The sequence below is a fragment of the Lactuca virosa genome, chromosome 3, assembly GCF_052849685.1.
Source record: "Lactuca virosa cultivar CGN04683 chromosome 3, Lactuca_virosa_CGN04683_v6, whole genome shotgun sequence".
NCBI classification, from domain to species: domain Eukaryota; kingdom Viridiplantae; phylum Streptophyta; class Magnoliopsida; order Asterales; family Asteraceae; genus Lactuca; species Lactuca virosa.
This window is the reverse complement of record NC_136428.1, coordinates 55611103-55631196: the sequence shown is the minus strand read 5'-3', so window position 1 is coordinate 55631196 and position 20094 is coordinate 55611103. Positions and strand designations below refer to the sequence as shown.

The window sequence follows — 20094 nt, the reverse complement described above, 5'->3', positions numbered from 1 at the left end:
AAATTAACCCCAGACTAATTTCTAATTAATTACTAATTAATAATATGATTTCCAAATAATATATCAATCTTGTAATATATTAATAAAATCATTTTGAGTACCAATTTATTATTTCAAATAATAAATTCTACTCTCTCTACACTAGTCATCCTGTCAAGTTGCATGAGTGAACGCAACCCAAAAGGACCATGCTATTATCAAATCAAGTACATATCAATTATAGTTATGAGCGTAGACACCTAATCCAACAAGATCACCACCGGTCTCTTCATATAATTCAGGCGATCATCAACCTGAATGTCATCCAGAGGAATAACTACGGAGTCATCAGCCATACACTTCCGAAGCTGAGACACATGGAAGGTGTTATGAATCTGGTTGAGCTCATCGGGCAAATCCAGCCGGTATGCGACCTTGCCTCCCCGGGCCGAAATCCTGAAAGATCCAATGAATCTTAAGACTAGATTCAAACATTTGATATTTTCTTGTTATTTCTTCTCCTCTAATTCGAGTTAGGGTTTGGGGATTTCCTTAAATTTGATATTTTCTTTTATTAGGAAGATTTTTATGAATCATAAGACTAGATTCAAACATTAGATCATCAATGTATCATCATTCCACCTTAAATGGTAATTTTTTGATATTTATGAACCCTAAATTGATGGAATAATTTTTTGAGACTCTAGATACTTAATTGATGCTTAATGTAGTGTAATAAGTGTTTTCTAGTCTTAAAAAATGTATTTCAATGCAAACATGTAAGTTTAAGGACTTCGATTTGGTTGTATTTGTGATTTCAATATTGTAAGAAGATGATGTGTTTATTTGACACTTCAAATCTAGTTATGCATTTGTAATGGGTTGAATCATGCGGAGAATCAAACTATGAAACTTAAAACTAGATTGGAAGTATAAACTATGATCTTTTTTTCTTCACATTGAGCTTATAAATCATTTTTTGATAATTGAATTGGAGGTTATTTGATGTATTATAACAAGTACTAAAATGTTAGTACTTACCTAGGACCATTGGAAGTTGTTTGGAAGATGTTGGAAGTAGTTTGAACATGTTTAGATTGTATTTAAGTAAAAACCGCTCGATATGGTGCATTTATGGCTTGAATCGGTCAAGTGGAGATTGTCTTAGCCTCTACTCAATCGAGTACTAAGTTACTAGACACAAAATTTCCAACTTTATCCGATCGAGCCAAAATTACTTCTTTAGCTTACTTATTACTTCTTATAGGTTATGCAATGGTTTAAATATGATAATTATGGTGAAAAGTAGGGTATAGACTTGATATTTTCATTGATAAGTGGTATATTTTTTGTTTGAACAACCATAATAAATGGTATATTGTTAACTTTAGGTGAATATTAAGTTCCCATTTAACTCTAGAAGTAAGGAGAAATTCTTGTTAGGATCAAGGTGAGTTTATGCCGGGAATACATATCATTAACCCTATTTTCATGCTTTGATTGAATTTCTTTCATATAACATACTGTATATGTAATATGAATACTATAAATAACTTGTGTATTGCATGCAATCTATTTTTGAAAGAGCTTTCCTTACTTTGTAAAAATCTTACTTTATTTGGAAATTGCTTTGAGCATCCTACTTGTGCATTCACATATGATTAGAGAATTTGGTAGTCATTCATGATATCCATATGAGATTTGATTATTCTTAAGTGATTATATTTCTAGATAATCATTACTTACATCATGGAGGTTAGTTACTACGTGTGTGGTACATATAGGACTGTAAACGAACTGAACGTTCGGCGAACCGTTCGTGAACTGTTCGGCGGGAAGTTCGTTTATGTTCGTTTATTAAATAAATGAACGAACATGAACAAAAATTATCGTTCGTTAAGTTAAATGAACGAACATGAACAATGGTCTCGTTCGTTCATTTATGTTCGTGAACGTTCGTTTATGATGTTCGTTTACGTTCGTTCGTTTAAGTTTATTTATATTCATTTTTTTATTATATTGCTATATTATATGTTCGTTTATGTTCATATATGTTCAATTGTGTTTTTTTATCTTTGTTCGTTTATGTTCGTTTAGCATGTTCACGAACATAAACGAACGAACATGAACAAGGTAATTTGTTAAACGAACGAACATGAACAAGAAAATCTCGTTCGTTTATCCGTTCGTGTTCGTTTGTTGTTCGGCTAACTTAAACGAACGAACATGAACAAGACCTTATTCGTGTTCGTTTGGTTCGTTTACAGCCCTAGGTACATAGGTAGTGGACCATGGTACCTAGTACAATGAGTTAGAAGTATAATTCCCCTGTTTACACATGCTCAATTATTCCACTATTTGAAATCAAATTGGGAGTGTAAAACATGCCAATCATGTGTTGTTTACACATGCTTAATAGTGAGTTTGGACTTTAAGATTGACTTGGGGTTAGGAATAGAAGCACATGCATTACTTATTTGAATTTGTGAAACTATTCCCCTTTGAATTGTTTAAATCTATGGAAACTGGTTACTTTTCCAAACTAATATTTTGGTGTTGTTTTTTATTGACATATTTGGATTTTGAATTATGGGTCTAATGTACCATTGTCTTTGATTTTAGAGGAACCGTTAAATTCGGAATGTTTTAAAACTATTTTTGGAGGTTTGATGTTGAGCTTGGATGATCTTCATTATTCAATACTCTTTAATAGTCAACATCAAGGATACTCACTAGATTTTCAGATTTAACACTTGTATCTTGAGATATATTCATATTAACATTATAGATGAATATTGGAGTGAGAAGATCATGAATATTTAGAAGAAATTAATTTGTAATGTCTATATATATGACTTGTGTTTTGATGTTAATTGTTACTTTCCTACCATTTTGAAACAAATCATTGTTTATTTGGACTTTGAGACTTAACTTTGATACATTTAAACTTTTGAACTTTAAGAAACATTTCATATTTAGACCTTTATAAACTATTTTCAGTTAGCCCGTGCGAGGGATGTTTCAATAAACTTGGTCTCGACATATATATTCCAGGATAATTTGTTAATAGTACTTCAAATCTCCGGCAGAAAATAGGAAGAAAGTACCATAATCATATCATGACTTATATCAAATTCGTTAGTTCCAAAAACTATAGTATAGCGTCTATTTATACTCACAAAATAGACATTAATGAAAAAAATATGACTTTTGGGAAGTTATCTACAGTTATCAAGAAGTTATAATCATTTTCCGTAAAGTTGAAGTAAACAATTCTTAAGACAAGTAAGAAATTCTTTAAACAAAGTCATTGGTTCTTTGAGAACTCAACACCACAAATATGTTAGGAAAAGAATGTACATCCTTTCACTTTGTATAGTCCTTAAGACCACACAATTTTGTGTTGTGCATTGTAAATCTTCTAGGCAAGACCATATATCTGTGCACCATACACCATATATCTTTATGAAACACTAAGGAGGCGCTCCCCTTTACCCCCCCCCCCCCCCCCCACATTTCTTCATGTTAGGGATCAAACTGTCTTATACAAGTTGCACTCCACACAACAAGACTTGTATTAGATCATAGTTTTGATCCAATTTGAAACTAATATACATTTCAATTACACTGAAAATATCGGTGATACAAAATCACCAACATGTAAAGCACTACCTAGGCGATTTTTATAAAAAAGAAGTATGATCCTTTTAGCCTTTTAGGTATGATTTTTTAATATTGAACTTTTTTCCAAGCCTACTATATGGTAAAGTTTTAAGTAAAAATATTGGAGATAATTTAAAAAGATATCAAATTTCTATCTACATAGGATGTTATTATCTATGCTATAATATGAAGAAATGAAAATTGAATGCTATTAACTATAATATAAACAAACCAATATAAGTAGCATGCTATAACACAAAGAAGGATTTACGAGGACTCCTCTCTCTCTCAACTTCCACACCCACTTTTCTCTTTATTCCGCTTCAAAAGGGGTGCAACAGACTAGGTTTTGGTCATCGACTTTCCTTTGCCTTAGAGCTGACAAAAGTTTTGTTTTTTTTATTATTATTTAGGAGCGTGAAAGTTGGATGGTAAGATAAACAAACCAATATAAACAAGATGCTAATGCTATAATAGGAAGAAAGGAAAATAAAATGATATAATAAACAAACAAATACAAACACATCCCAATTACTTAAAAACATGAAAAAATCGAAAAGCTCAGGCTTTTAGGCCTAGTCGTAGCTTAGGCAAAGCCCGCTAGGCTTAACTTACCAAAATTTCATGTATGACTATTGGACCTAGCCTTTCTCATACACGGTGGACCGGACTATCAGACTTTGACCTAGCTAGAACAGGCGCCTATTTGTGCACCTCTAACATTAACATCAAGATTACTTATCACTTGTATGCAAAATTAAAATTAAATCGTATTAAAAAAAATTATTTTTACAGTTCCTTAAGCAAAAAAGTAGTAAGTGTTATTACCTTTTTACACAATTAGCCTTAGTCGATGTGATTGTGAAAAAAAAAATTACTAGTTGTTTTTTGTCTAAGTGAAAGATTATAAAAGTTGAGGGTGTCATCCAGCTTATTATCATATATTATGAAGTTAATTTCAAATGACGCTCCTCCAACAATGTGACCGTTGTGTAATTTAGGAGAGAGAAAGCAGATCCTCCTCCTCTCTCCCTCTCTTTATTCAAAAAAATTCGCATTTCCTCTTCGTTTGTCTGCCTCTTCTCTCTCTTTCTCTATCTATATCCAGTTTTCTCTCTCTAGAATCCGTTGCTCTCTCATGGCAATCGCAGCAGAAACGCAGATTCAACAAACGGTACATCACTAATTTTCAGAAAATCGATCAATTCCTTTTGTTTGGTTATTTGGTTTTGAATTCATAACAAATTACATCCCGATTTCTGGTTCTTATACGATATCTAGAGTTGTAATTTCTGTTAGGGCTTATTTTTATGTTAACAGCTATGTTTTCTTTTGTTATTATTACGCCTTTTCTGTCTTCATCGTAATTATTTTATAACATTTGGAGACGAAATTGGAAATTTTTAAATTTCGAAGATGGAGATGCCATACGTGCTAAAACTGTTATGCAGCTTATTTTATAATTTCAATTTCTGTATGTATCTGTTGTAGTGCATTCGGAAATTTTCGTTCTAATAGGCTTGAAGTCAATCTTAGAAGTAAGAGTAGCTTCTAATGTATTTAGGGTTTCATGTAATGTGTGTGAACGTGATGATTTGGTTGTTGTGTGATGTTTCTTGACTTCAATTGGCTGTGCCTGATTACAGGCTAATACAGAGGCAGCAGCAGAAAAAAAGAGGTGGACGCTTAATGACTTCGACATTGGGAGGCCACTGGGAAGAGGAAAGTTTGGTCATGTTTACATAGCTAAGGAAAAGAGGGTTAGTATATCAATTCTATTTCTCATGATTAAAAGTAGTTCATTTAGGTTCTTGATTGTTGGCTTAACTGTTGATCATATTTGTGCTTTCTGAAACAGAGCAACCATATTGTTGCACTAAAGGTGCTCTTCAAAAGCCAACTGAAACAATCCCAAGTGGAGCACCAACTTCGCCGTGAAGTTGAAATACAAAGTCACCTTAGACACCCTAATATCCTCCGACTCTATGGTTATTTTTATGATCAGGTACACAATCTTTCTATCATACTGTTGTTCAAAAGATCTATCAAAAATTTATAGAACATACACAACATCTCCCACAGAAAAGAGTCTACCTGATTTTGGAATATGCTGCTAAAGGAGAACTCTACAAGGAGCTCCAAAGATGCAAGCACTTCAGTGAAAGACGTGCTGCTACTGTAAGTCTTTCATATTTCCTTTGGGTATATTATTGGTGTTAATGGTCAACTAATTTTTGAACTTTTATGGGATAGTATGTTGCTTCATTAGCGAGGGCTCTAATATATTGTCATGGGAAGCATGTAATTCATAGGGATATAAAACCGGAGAATCTTTTAATTGGTGCACAGGTAATAAATATATATGGTAGTATTGCTATTATGTGTTTGATAATTGATTTTGCAGAAACATAATATAATGTGTTGTTGTTATCTTATTTTAGGGTGAGTTAAAGATTGCTGATTTTGGGTGGTCTGTGCACACATTCAATCGCAGGCAGACCATGTGTGGAACTCTAGATTATCTCCCACCTGAAATGGGTAAAAAACATAATAATATTAACCTCACAATCTGAAAAAACTCTTTCTTTAGTTTGTTTTTATTGTAATTAACTATTTTATTTAATCACAGTGGAAAGTACAGAGCATGATGCAAGTGTGGACATATGGAGTCTTGGTATTCTTTGCTATGAATTCCTTTATGGTGTCCCTCCATTTGAAGCTAAAGAACACACTGATACATATAGAAGGTAATGGCAATCTTGAAAATAAATGGATCTAAATGCCCTCTTTGCCATTGTCACTGAAAAAATTGTACAGATGCTGATGGATTGATTGTTGATGTAATTGTGCAGAATTGTGAAAGTAGATTTGAAGTTCCCTTCAAAACCGGTAGTCTCCTCAGCTGCCAAGGACCTAATCAGTCAGGTTTTTCATCTTACTTTCTTCCTAGCTTTTTATAATTTGTTGGGTGTCATCATTATTTATTAATTTTTTATATTTAAAAAAAAAAATACAGATGCTTGTTAAAGAAAGTTCCAAGAGAATGCCTTTACACAAGCTCCTTGAACATCCATGGGTAGTTCAGAATGCCGAACCTTCAGGAGTCTACAAAGGTTAATAATATCATCATGTTCATAAATGGGGTGCAAATTGTATTCATGACAAAAAATTGTTTGTTGTATCTTCTTTTACATAATAACATAATTGAGTTTCAAAGTATTATTTATGGAATCATGACAATATACGGTTTTTGGTAAAAATAAGTGTTCAAATTTAACAAATATAGTGATTGTTTTTAGAAAGAGTACATCTAAACTTAACAAATATATTGATTCTTTTAAATATAAAGAATTATTGTGATTAAAATAAAATAGTTTATATGAACCATGATAATTATAATATGCTAAAAAAATACATTATAGATTTTGCACCGTTTGTTTTAGGGGATTACTTTGGTACATTTGGGTTGTGGTGGATTGGTATCAAGGTAGAGTGTTGTTTTGTGATGATACAGAATGTTTTTAATTCACATCTGTTCAATAATCAGATGTGAAATGGAGAAATAACTTGCTTCCAAGTGATTTTTTGTTTGTTTGTTTGTTTGTTTTTCTTGATCACTTCATGTACATTGATTCTTCTCACTTCCATCTATTCTTTGTCTTCTCTGTCACTATAATTATATATCTCTCCATTTCCATCTCTATGCATTGCTATAATCGGCAATTTTAGTAAAGCATATTGTTGTTTTTCGCATGGTAAAATAAGTACCAAGTTAGCCCAATACATGGACTACATAAGTTTTCAGTACTTGGAAATTATTATAGACACAAAAATGTTGAGTTTCGATCATAAGTTCATATCAAAGCATCCAAAATAATTGATGATCTCTTATGAAATTTGTTGATGAATTCAACATAATTATTGCATCTGTTATTTCTAATTTTACTACTTATTCAAATCAAAGCTCATCGTCAATATCGGCCATTACATCGTTATGCTCACTCACCATCATACCAATTAAATAAACATTCTTGCGCTGAGAAATATAGCTGATTTTGTTAAGCTCTTCGGCACTCAGTGACCAATTGAATATGTCAAGGTTTTGCTTCATCCTTTTTGTATTGAAACTCTTTACTACAAAGCTGACACCTTGCTCATATAACCATCTTAAAGAAATCTACATGTCATGATCAATATTATAGCATTAATATTACTAAGCTAATAGCATATAAAATAAAATGACTAGCATATATACCATCTTACGTTAGTTGATAAATAGGCTTTTAAGCTGAAAAAATTAGTTTCGATATATATATATATATATATATATATATATATATATATATATATATATATATATATATATATATATATATATATATATATATATATATATATATATATATATATATATGTTGTAAAAATCCCGATTAGGCCCCGTTTAATCCCTACGCGCTATCCAACCGACTAGAGGACGCTTAACGATTAATCCCTACTTACACAATGAGTGAAGCAGTAAAAAATGATAAAATTAAATTTTAACATTTTAAAAAAGTTCTATATCAATAGAAACTATTTGATGAATTATTAGTATTGTATTAATCATATTAACCTATTTTGTTATAATATTAGTGATATTAACGAACTTTTTTATAATATTAGTCATATTTAATTTTTTAAAATTCAGCGAATTAACAATTTATGGTCCCGATTAATCCCGCCTACACGATTAATCCCTTAACATGAGTCCACCAACTAGCTAACGTCGAACGTTTTTCTACAACCTTATATATATAATCCATATAGTTTTCTTAAAGTGTATATGGAAGAATCTAAATTTATATTGTACCTGAGCTGTTGTCTTTCCTTTGGACATAGCAATATCTTGGAGAACATCACACTCGATTACCCGATTATCTCCCCAAGCATTGCCGATTGCTCCTAGAGGGGAGTACGCAGTGAGAATGATGTTGTTCTCTTTGCAAAATTCATTGAGTTGTTTTTGTTGCCAAATTGGATTCATCTCAACCTTCAGCCGAAATTTGGAAAGTTGTAGGATTGATTGTTAGAAATATTATGAGTCCCTTAAAAAGTTGGTTTTGTATTATGTGATTACAAGAAAAAAAAATTATAGATGATCACCTGGTTAACCGCAGGAGGGATTTTCGAGAAGGAAAGAATTTGTTGAATCTTTCGAGAAGAAAAATTGCTTACGCCAATGGATTTGGTAAGTCCGAGATTTTGACACTCTTCCATTGCTTCCCAAACGGCCTTGATATCAATTGTGGCTATGCAATCTTTTGGAACCGGGACTTTGAAATGCTCTTGGTTGAGCTTTAATGGCCAATGTATCAAGTACAGATCTACATACTCGAGCCCCAAATTCCTATATTAATGAATAAACTATCAATATCTACTCTCATTTCTGGTTCTAAAGGTATTTCATCTGTTAAATTATATCAGTGCAATAAACTAATTTGTTACAGTAGTATAAAGTACTTAGTGGGAAAATATACTAGAAAAATGGAAAACGTTTCATTGATAATCTATATGATAGTTTGCTCAGAGTAACTAAAAAGAATGTAAATAATCGTAACTGAATTACATAAAAGGTCATATATACAATTTATCTAACACCACATAAATTAAGCTTAATGAAACAGATAGAAGAAGGTGCACAAAACCGGCCGTAATAGTTCTTTTCAAGTTACTAAGAGAGATGATAAGTTGATAACCTCGAAGAGAAATGACATGAAAATAAAATATGAGAGAGAGAGAGAGAGAGAGAGAGAGAGATGGACGTCTTACCGGAGACTCTCCTTCATTGCAGGTATGACAAGAAGGCGTTCCGTGGAATTACACCACAGCTTAGTCGTAATAAAAAGCTCAGAACGGGAGTTTATGAGACCAAGTCTGAGGGCGTCTCTGATGGCTTCTCCAACAGGGTTCTCAGTTTGGTAGAGTGCCGCTGTGTCGAAGTGGCGATAACCCATCTTGATGGCCTCAATAACCGCCACCTTAACCTCATCACTACATGCGGTCAGTGTTGCTGTGCCCATTCCGATCACTGGCATGGGCCGAGGACCATTGGAAGAGCTTATCATTATCTTCGGAATGTTTTCCATGATCGATCTTTTCGCGGGTTCTCTCTCTCTCTCTCTCTCTCTCTCTCTCTCTCTCTCTCTCTCTCTCTCTCTCTCTCTCTCTCTCTCTCTCTCTCTCTCTCTCTCTCCTTATGCGAACTCTTCTCCAACCTAGGCTATAATATAGTTTGCTTTCACACCATTAATTAATTGATGGTGGTGACAAAGTTTTTGAGTCACATAACCTCTTGGTTCTGCAAATTTATTTTGCATGCATGCAGGGGTGTTGTCGCTAGTCACACCCCAGAACCAATCGAAGCTTTCAAGCCACAGTTTTGTTTATTTGATCACCGATGTGTGTAATTTATCTCCCTTTCAACTTGTCTCTTTCTGCTTTCACCGGCCGCTTTGTGTCGGTTGGCTAACAGCTCGTCCTTTAGTCTTTTAATGCCATTAACTTAAGCAGCATTTTCTTCGTGATATTCTTTTATCAACTTTAGTTGTAGTTGCTTTAAGAAACTTTACTGTTGCAATATTAAACCAACATTGATTTATAAGCAGAGGCGGATCCAGCCGGAAAGTCAAGTGGATGCATAGTTGACCGTTGACCGGTGTAAATTAATAAAAAAAACAAAAAGTAGAATAACATTAAAACCTTCAACTAAATGCCATTTTACAGGTGAAATCTACGAGGGCACATAGCTAAGAAACGTTTGATAACATTTTCATTTGTAATATTTGAAAATCCTTCTCTTTCAACCACGCAAATTACACAATCATTTAGAAAATCATCCGAAATTCGATTCCGCAAATCCGACTTTACAAGCTTCATCGTGGAAAAACATATCTCTACCGTTGCGGTTGCAACCGGCAAGACCAACGACAACTTCACTAACCGATAAATCAACAGAAAGAACCGATGCATCTTGGTTTCCACCATCACTTTAGCAAGGTCGGATATGCTCTTCAAAGTTGCAAATCTTTCATCTTGTTGCATATGATTGGGGTAAACCGAAAGTTCTTGTAGAATATCCAACCTATCTTTATAGCTAAAATCATGTGGATAGAAATCGATTAACTTCCGTAACTTGGATGGGTCAAAGTCACAAAATGAGTCATGTGGATTCAAAATCTGTCATACAAATAAGCAGTTCGGAACTTACTTCATTAAAACGATCACCGAACTCTTGAATTTGTATATCCAAAACCATGTTAAAACAAAAAAAAACTCGTAATAATGACGATTGGAAATATTGGTATATTGTCTTCGAGCTCTTGGGTTGACATAAACTTCTTCCATGTTCAATATTTTAATGCCATTATTCTCACAAAAAGATGTGATATCCAATATAAGTGCATCAAACCCATCAATTCTTATCCTTTTTAACGTTGCAGTGGTTGATTTCATGCAACTTATAGCATTCACAATATATTGATCCTTTCTTTGTAGAGCTTGTGACAATATGTTTGTGATCCCCAAAATTTCAACATCAATTGCAAGTGGAACACAAAATCAAATGATCGAAGATATATTCGAAGACCACTTGCTTGACGTTGACTAAAACTATTAAGGCCTTCATCTTCAATATATTCAAGCACACCAAAAACAGATGAAAACAAACCAACCAAACGTGATAAAGTTTTATAATGAGAATTCCAACGCGTATCTCCGACTCTAGTAAGAGAAAGTTCTTGGTTTAATCCACTTCCGGTTTCAATTTCACCACGGCCGATGGATTCTTCTAGTTTATCTTTTTGACTTTCGTGCATCATATCTGTACATTTACAAGAAGCACACACAACATTCATTAGAACAGCTACCATATCAAAAAAGTCTCCAACGTCGTGATGTTTTTTTACAACCGCCACAATGACTAGCTGAAGTTGGTGAGCAAAGCAATAAACATAATACACAGAGGTATTTTCTCTCAAGATTAAAGATTTTAAACCATTAAAGTTTTCACTCATATTGCTTGCTCCATCATAACCTTGACCCCGAATCTTCGTCAAACTCAATCCATATTCAGAAAATAAAGAGTCAATAGCAGATTTTAAAGACAATGCAGATGTCTCCTTCACATGAACTAGACTAATAAACCTTTCTTTTACAATCCCACATGTAACATATCGCAAAACTACCGCCACTTGTTCCTTTTTGGATATATCGTTGGACTCGTCAACTAATAAAGCAAAAACATCATCACCAATTTCTTCAAAAATTGATTTAAGTACTTCTTGTGCAAAACAATGAGCAATATCTTTTTGAATACATGGAGCCACCATTTGATTGTTCCCGGGAGCATTCTGTAACGTAACTTTCCGTGAAATCTCATTTTGATCCCGAACCAAATTCAATACTTCCAAGAAATTTCCTCTAAAAAGAGACATTTCAGACTCATCGTGACCACGAAAAGGTAATGCACATTTCAATAAACATCTAGAAGTATCAATGGAAGCATTTAATCGGATTCGATGTTCATTCCTTATAGCATCATTTTGCTTATGAAGAGCAGTGGCAATAGATTGATTTTGTTTCATCAAATCTTCACATTTTTTAAGTGCTATGGAATGGGAACTAGTAAAATTGCCTTCATGAGTCTTAAGTCTTTCCGGTTTATTCCAACAACTAAAACCTTCTGTTACAAAAGCATCACCGTCGCCCCTTTTACTTGATACATCTTTAAATAAGTAACAACACAAACAAAATGATTCATTTGTTTTTTTTTACTATACTCCAACCATTTACTGTATTGAAGATGATCAAACCAAGCCAGATTGAAACGTCTTGTCCTACCTCCTATCTCTTTTGTTGGAAATGTATGATCACGCGGTTGACAATGTCCTCTAATCAAATATTTTCACCTTATTTCTTCTCTTTGATTAGGGTGTTAATCTGAAAAAAAAAATTCTATCGGATGGATCCCATGGAGTTTCACTCAAATCAATTTCAACCGGCACCGATGGAATAGAGCTAGGTTGGGGAATATCATTAGAGGCGGTCCCGGATGAAGATGCGCCATCAATTGATATCCGTCTTTTTAAAAATCTTTCCATTTATCTGTTAATAGAAATTGTTATTATTCATTGTTACAATAAAACTCAATAATTATCAATCTATTATATTTAACAGTTAACATATGAAGGTCAAATAATCCATTCAGGGGACAAACTAAGAAACAATCTATTATTCAAGCATTTTAACTAACAATACTTGCAATATTTATATGGACCCACTAACCCATTACAAACAACAAAGTTGTAATTACATATGCCTATAAAAAACCAAAAATTAACAATACAACCAAAAGAATAACTAATTTTCATCGAGTCCACAAACCAACAAAAGAAACTTATAAACCAACAAAAATCGATTTCCCCTAATAAAATGAAAGTATATTATAGATTTACATGTAAAGATTTACCCAGGTAGACCAAGAGAAAGAGAACAGGGGAAGCGGAGGTCGGAGGCACACTTAGGTCGTCGGCGTCGGCATCAGTTTAGGCGACGATAGTCTTTGATCTCCAGCGAGGTTATTTTTTAATGGAATGGTGAATTGGGGCCATGGTGGGTCTGTGGCTAGGTTTAAAATAAAGAAGAAGATAAGATAAAAAAAAGTGAAGCAAACAAATTGCAGGTTAGGAATTGTGTGTACGTTTCCAAAAAGGTAACAGGATGTATTTGTTGGATTAGTGTCTAAGTCCATAACTATTTTGGTATGTACTTGACCCGATGGTGCATGGTCCTTTTGGGTTGCCTTCACCAAAGCAACTTGATAGGATGAATTATGGAGAGAAAGGATTAATTATGATTTATTAATATATTATGAGAATAATATATTAAAGGAGAAATCATATTATTTAATTAATATTAGTCAAGAATTAATTGATAATTAATTTTGTGGCTAAAAGAGATTAATTAAACTTAAGGGACTGGAACTGTAATTATAAGATAATTGCATTTGGGCTATGGATCACCTTGAAATAATAGGTTGGACGAATTCTATGGGAAACCCATTAGAAATCGTCCAAGGGATATTCTAAAAGGGTCAATGGGCTGCTTAGGGCTTAAGCAGTCAGATTAGGGTTTCCTAGTTGAAAACCCTAATAGCCTACATGTATATATAGTACCCTTAAGCCCCAAAAACGTGGCTAAGAGTTCCACTAGGGTTTCTGGACGTTTTTGGGCAGCCTCCTCTTTCCTTATTCTTCATCCTCTTGCTCTTGGTGTTTGTGAGCCATTAGAGGAGTGACACTTGTGACTCTAAGCTTTCTAAAGCCATTACAAGGAGGATTTGAGATTGTTATTGCTACATAACAATTAAGGTATGATCTAAACCCTAATTCATATGTTAATATTGATTATCACATGCTAGATCTAGGGTTTATAGTCTTGGATGAATGCATGTACAATAGAGAAACCTAGATCCAAGCATTAGGGTTTGCATGAGCACATAGGATGTTCTTATGGCCTAAACCCATCAATGGTATCAGAGCCTTGATTGGTTTCTATTGTATTGATGCCTTGGTTATTTGTTCAAGCTTCAAAATCGATTTTTTGGCTCCCTGACTGATGAACTCGGCGAGTTCCAATGTGGACTCGGCGAGTTGCTCCAACTCGGCGAGTCCATAGAGGAACTCGGCGAGTTCGAGCGTCAGTAAGAGCAGATTTCGGGATTTCTTGCTATTTTGCTTGAGGATACTTGCCTTAATTGTTTTGGGTCTTTAATATTCGAATTTTATCTTATATTTGAGAATATCCTTGATTAAACAAAAGATAATTACCAATTGATTAGATAATAACTTCCTTATATGATTAAAGATTAATTATTTGTATTAATTGGGTAACTTATCTTGCAAGAAATTGAAATTAGGTCAAATTTAGATAATCATTAAATTAATTGTTTAATTTAAATTATTTGCTATTTGATCCTTGTGTTTTTGAAATGTTTCAAAACTTGCCCTCAAGTTTTGGAATTTAAAAGTTGATTAAAAGTTTAATTTAGAAATGTTAGATTCTAAAACCCTAGTATTGTTTTTTGAAAAGTTCAAATCACACCCTTATGGTTTTATTAAATTAATTAAGTGTATAATTAAAAGATAGTTAATAAATCCATAGTGATATGGTTTACATTTAATTAAATTAAAAGTATGTTTTATTAAATTAGACCACCTAGTATTTTAAAAGTGTAAAATACACCCTATACTATATATAACATTAAAAGTCTAGTATTATATATATGTATGAGTAAACAGTCAGTCTTACCGTTAGTAGGCCTCATTCACGAAGCTAGTCTATAAGGGGTGTTTAAGGAATTTGCCTATAAAATGGCGATTGAATGGGTATCCACTCTTACCCACCGCACTCTTGACTAGTGGATGGTCGTTAGCCGAACGGGTAGGATAGGGCAAACCCTTTCCATTAAAAGTATAATGAAGTATTAAGTAACTAAATGTCTTATACAAAATTACCAATCTTAGTTACTTTAGACAAAAGTGAATTGATGCAATTCCATGAAATTACACTTTGTGCCCTTGCGAAGACATTAGTGGAGCATGTGTGGCTAACCGGCACACTAAATGGTACTAAGCAAAGGTAGCAAAGGGTGACTCATTGTTTGTCATAGTTCGGTGGAGCGTGTGTGGTTAACCGACACATCGAATAGGTGACTGTAACATTGGGGGCACCATGTAAGTTTGCATGGTTATTCACACCCTGTTTTGTGATCATCGGCATCCCAGTCACAAATCGAGGGGCATATTGAGATTTAAACATGCCATTGAAATGTTCAATGAATCTCAAAAGATCTAGGAATTTTCAATAGATTTAAAACTTAAATTTTTTTTTTTTCGTTTTTCATGGTGGAAATTAGTGAATCGTCATTCACTTACCTTCAAATGTTCTGCAATTTGGGTTACGACATCCCTCTCCCAAGTTGTAGAGTATTGTGTTGGGTCCTAGCCTTAATATCTCATTTGGGTGATTTATTAAGGACTCAATCAATCAACTAACTTGAATTTTTCTCCCGTTTTGTAGATGTCAAAGTATGACAACTATGGTCTTCCCAAATCCCGTGGAACAAGCTTTTCACATGAAGATGATATTCCACGATTCGATAGAGGAACACGAGATCATGCTTCACTTCCTCCACCTCCTCCTATTGTTCTCCCTAACCCACAAGTTCAAAAGGTTGAAAAGTTAAAACTCACTCAAGCCCTTTTGGCAAGTAAACATGAAGAAGGAAAGTCAGTGTGTGCACACGTCCTAGAGATGAAGTCGCACATTGATAAGTTAAGAATGTTGGGGTCTGTTGTCTGTGAGGAGCTGGCTGTTGACTGGGTTCTTCAGTCACTTCCTGACTCATATAGTGAGTTCGTAAGAGAGTACTATATGATGAACCACGACGTAACCCTCATCGATCTCACCTATATGCTTATTGCTGCTGAATCAGCAATGATTTGGCGCACTGGAAAAGCAAAGTTGATTGGTGGATCTGCCTTCCAGACCTCTATGGATATAGACAATGGCAACGAAAGGCATGCCATGATCGAAAATTTTGATCATAAGAGAAAGGCAAAGTCAGAAGTAATTCCGTGTGTTGTTCCAAAAGAGTCAATTTGCTTTTATTGCCAAGAGAAGGGGCATTGGAGACGAAGCTGCCCTATTTACCTAAGAGATCTAAGAGATGGGAGAGTCAAAACGTATGGCTCTACTTTAGGTAAAATCCATTAACTAACTCTTTTAAGTTCCTATTCTAGATTCTTAATACATAATGTGATAAGATTACATTTCGATGTCTTGTAGGATCGAAGAAAAGAGAGGAATCTTAAGGGAAGAAGTGAGCGGAATCTAATCGTGAAGAAATGGATTTCGATCGCATTACTTGAAGATTAGAATCTTAAGCTACTACTTGGAGTTAGAATAGATTGCTTAGGAATATTTAACAACGTAGTTTTTCAGTTGAATTGCATTGTAAGGACAAATTTTTCCGCAATAATATAAATTTTGATTTTATATTATTTATTTATCCTTGCAATGGCGTGTATGAAAAATTGATGTAAGTTTCTATTATTAGCAATAATGGATTTGATTCTTAATTATGTTATTTGTGGAAAGGTCAAGAATTTACCAAATAGGGAAAGTTTCTCATCGCCCAAGTTTCAATTGGACAGAAACTTGGAATCATACAACTTGGTTGCATAATGAATGAGAAATTTCATATTTGGAAATTAGACTAATTCATTGACAAAGTGTCAAGTGAAGGACTAGGAGATCGAGTACACAAGGTTGTGTGTTGATCAAGTCCACCACAAAAGTAACAAAGATATTCGTCATGATTTACTAAGGTTAAGTAAATATGATTATACTTATGAGATTAAGTGTAATTCTCAATTGATTGAAAGAGTTTCAATAAATAGCAGAACGAATAAGAAGAATCAAGTAGGCAGAAAGATAAAAGTTTCTCTATTCTAAGAAGAAGGGAGAGTACCTTTTTATTATGTTTTATGATAGGTCTTAATGATTAAGAACCATATCTCAATTGATCCTCTAAGTGAGTCTTAGTGCAATTGAATGTCTGAGAAGAGGAATCAAGAATTGAAGAAATGGTTAAATCAAGAAGTCAATCATACTTCGTTCCAAAACCGAGTCTTAGAGTTAAGATTGTGAATTGAGTGACAAGTCTTAAGAAGGTTTATAACATTCATCAAATGTGAAATTTGAAAAGGTTTTCTTATTCTTGCACAATTGGAAAGTTGTGATGTCTTGGATAAGACAAAGACCAACTAGGGCCAATTTATGAAGTGTTTTGTCTTGATAAAAACTACACTAACTCTTGAATATTTGTTTGTCGAGAAATGTTTATTGACAAAAGAATCTTGTATGTCAAGGAGTCAGTGGGAGTCTTAATGGTCTTGAAAAGTTTCAAGAATTAATCGAGAATAAACCTTATCGATCATCACTAGCACACGACTTGAGGTTTACAACCTATCGTGTTGACATTATTTTGTTTCTGTGCCATTCCAATTAAGTTAATTATGCATGTGAGTTCTATGAGTTCTCATTTGAACGCATAAAAGGCAAGCACCTTGATCAATGAAAAGTACGTTGATTTGAAAGGGTGAGCTGCTTAACTACTTGGAAGACATGGTGGGCACTCGTGTTACCATAAGGCAAGAAATCAAGATTGAGAAAGTTCAGTCCATATGAGTTTGGATTTGTCGCAAACTTTGGTTTTGACAAATTCGCATGGATAGGAACACATACACCATTAAAATCTAAGTGTCATAAGATTCCCTCCTTCATGAAAATGACTGTGAGGAAATGCTTTCACTAAGAGAGATTTTAAGAAGATAGTGATTGTGAAATTGTATTCTCGAATTCTATTATGGTTACGGCATCGCTTTCCATAATTCGATTGTGAGATTTGGCAATTAGTCTGGATTGTTTAGACACACATATGAGCTATCTAAGGCAAAGGTGTATAAGTTTAAGAAGCTTAGATAAAGGATTATCAAAGCATTAGGTATTAGAAATATGAACTTCATAAATTCAATAAGTATTGTTTTCTGGAAGTTCAGTTGTTTTCTAAAAACATGTCAAAGCTAGTGGGAGCATAAGTGTTATGCTTATATGATAATAATCATCATGATAGTGGGAGTATAAATGTTGTGCTTGTATGATTATTAAGGCAAGTATTGCAAGTTAGCAATATTAATTATAGAAAACAAGAGTCATACTTTGCAAAGTCGTAAGGGTTGAATAGTTGTTTTGCTATAATTAAGGGAGAGAATATTGTACTTCGTTTCAAAATCTAAAGCTTAGATTGAGAAATTTTAATAAATTTAGTCAAAGGATACATAGTGTGTTCTTAAATTTCGATTATGATTACGGCATCCCTCTTCATACTTCGAATTGTAAGAACGAGACACATAAAATATTATGGCAGAAGATGGATAAAGCATAATATCTTTATGTAAGACATTATGCATCGTGTTCCATACGCTTCGAGTATAGGATCGATTGCAAGTGCTATAATATTTGACCATTCTAAAATTTTCAAAATGTCTAGCGCATTTAGAGGGAAAAAGGACTAGAATCGGTTTTGACTAAAATAATTAAACAACTATCAAAGGACGATCCAAAGCTCGTTGAGGATTGATCGCTTGTGAGTAGTTGGAAGTATGGTATTGGATGACATTATTATGAATAGATAAGATTCTATTAAGAATGAATTGTCATATGGCAAATATGGAAATGTTTCCATATTGGGAGTTGGATATTGAGAATCTGTATCTAGATTAGAAACTTTTATGCAAGAAGGATGTTCAAAGGAATGTACTTTGAGTGAGAGACATCATATCTATAGAATTGTTTCTGATAGAGATTGGCCGAGTCTTGATGATTTTGAGCTGTGACTTTACGAAAGAATCATTGCATAAAATGTTAGAATCTAGCATAAGTAACAATAATTTGATATTCTTATACTTGTGATAAGGATTGGGAGTTGTGAAATGAATATGATTGGAAATGTGTTCATTTGATCTATTTCACAAAGAAAGGACCATAGGTAAACATTGTGTGCATGCTGAGAGCATGGGACAAGTGTAGTAATAATTCAAGTAAGAAGTTGATTACCCGAAATAACAAATAATGAGTAATCAATATGGTGATTAAATAAAATGTTTTATTTATACCCAGAGTTTGGGGCCATATGGGATTAGTATTATTCTTGTGTTTCACTTTGCATGTTTTGACTTCCTGAATAATTAAATTATTTCAGAATAATCAAATTATTCGAATGGTCCACAGTCGTTCATATGTTGGAAGTAGGTATGAATGAAGACTATCATGAATTGGTTTGTAGATTGTCTAAAGTGTATTAGACATAAGCAAATGTTTGCTGCAACGTTCATGAGTGCTTATGAATATGATTTGAGCATTGGATTAAACTCACGCTCACTTGGATCACTTCATGGATTTTATCACGAGTGATTGGTGAGACTATAATATCTTATATTCTTGAAACCGAGATGTGTGAGTTGTATCTTGTGAGTCGGTTACACATTGATAATATGTAAACGCACTAGTAACTTGGTGTCATAAAACATATTGTTGTGTGTGATTCGGTAAGTGAGTGCAAGCAAGCATTGAATCAAAGTTTATCCGTTCCTTTTATCCAAAGTAGGATGAAAGCGATATCTGTGGGCCCCTCGATGATTTAGTGATGACAACTAAGCGCTTGGCCAAGCCGGGACTAATTTGATGTGTTCAATTGTAGTCTGTTGTCAGTCGTCATAAATCGGAAATCGGGAAACAACACATAGACAGAGAGAATGATTTAAATCCATGTCTCAGTCTATACGATATCTA

The 20094-nt window shown here is 33.7% G+C and overlaps 2 protein-coding genes and 1 pseudogene across 2 annotated transcripts; 1 reads left to right on the top strand and 2 right to left on the bottom strand.

Annotated features, from left to right (window-relative positions):
- The first annotated feature begins 4621 nt into the window (after positions 1-4621).
- On the top strand, positions 4622-6861 carry LOC145162324 (serine/threonine-protein kinase Aurora-1). Its single transcript, XM_079081501.1, has 9 exons — positions 4622-4816; positions 5289-5402; positions 5501-5647; positions 5725-5820; positions 5896-5991; positions 6084-6180; positions 6272-6389; positions 6495-6567; positions 6659-6861. The coding sequence occupies exons 1-9, from the start codon at positions 4781-4783 to the stop codon at positions 6758-6760; spliced, it is 879 nt and encodes a 292-aa protein (XP_078937627.1). The 5' UTR covers positions 4622-4780; the 3' UTR covers positions 6761-6861.
- A 709-nt stretch (positions 6862-7570) lies between these two features.
- Positions 7571-9806, bottom strand: LOC145162323 (D-galacturonate reductase-like). The gene is made up of 4 exons (XM_079081499.1): positions 9451-9806; positions 8785-9028; positions 8492-8671; positions 7571-7819 (listed from the first exon to the last, which is right to left on the bottom strand). The coding sequence occupies exons 1-4, from the start codon at positions 9765-9767 to the stop codon at positions 7601-7603; spliced, it is 960 nt and encodes a 319-aa protein (XP_078937625.1). The 5' UTR covers positions 9768-9806; the 3' UTR covers positions 7571-7600.
- Positions 9807-10398: 592 nt separating this feature from the next.
- LOC145163534 (uncharacterized) lies at positions 10399-12613 on the bottom strand (annotated as a pseudogene).
- Between the last annotated feature and the right edge of the window lie 7481 nt (positions 12614-20094).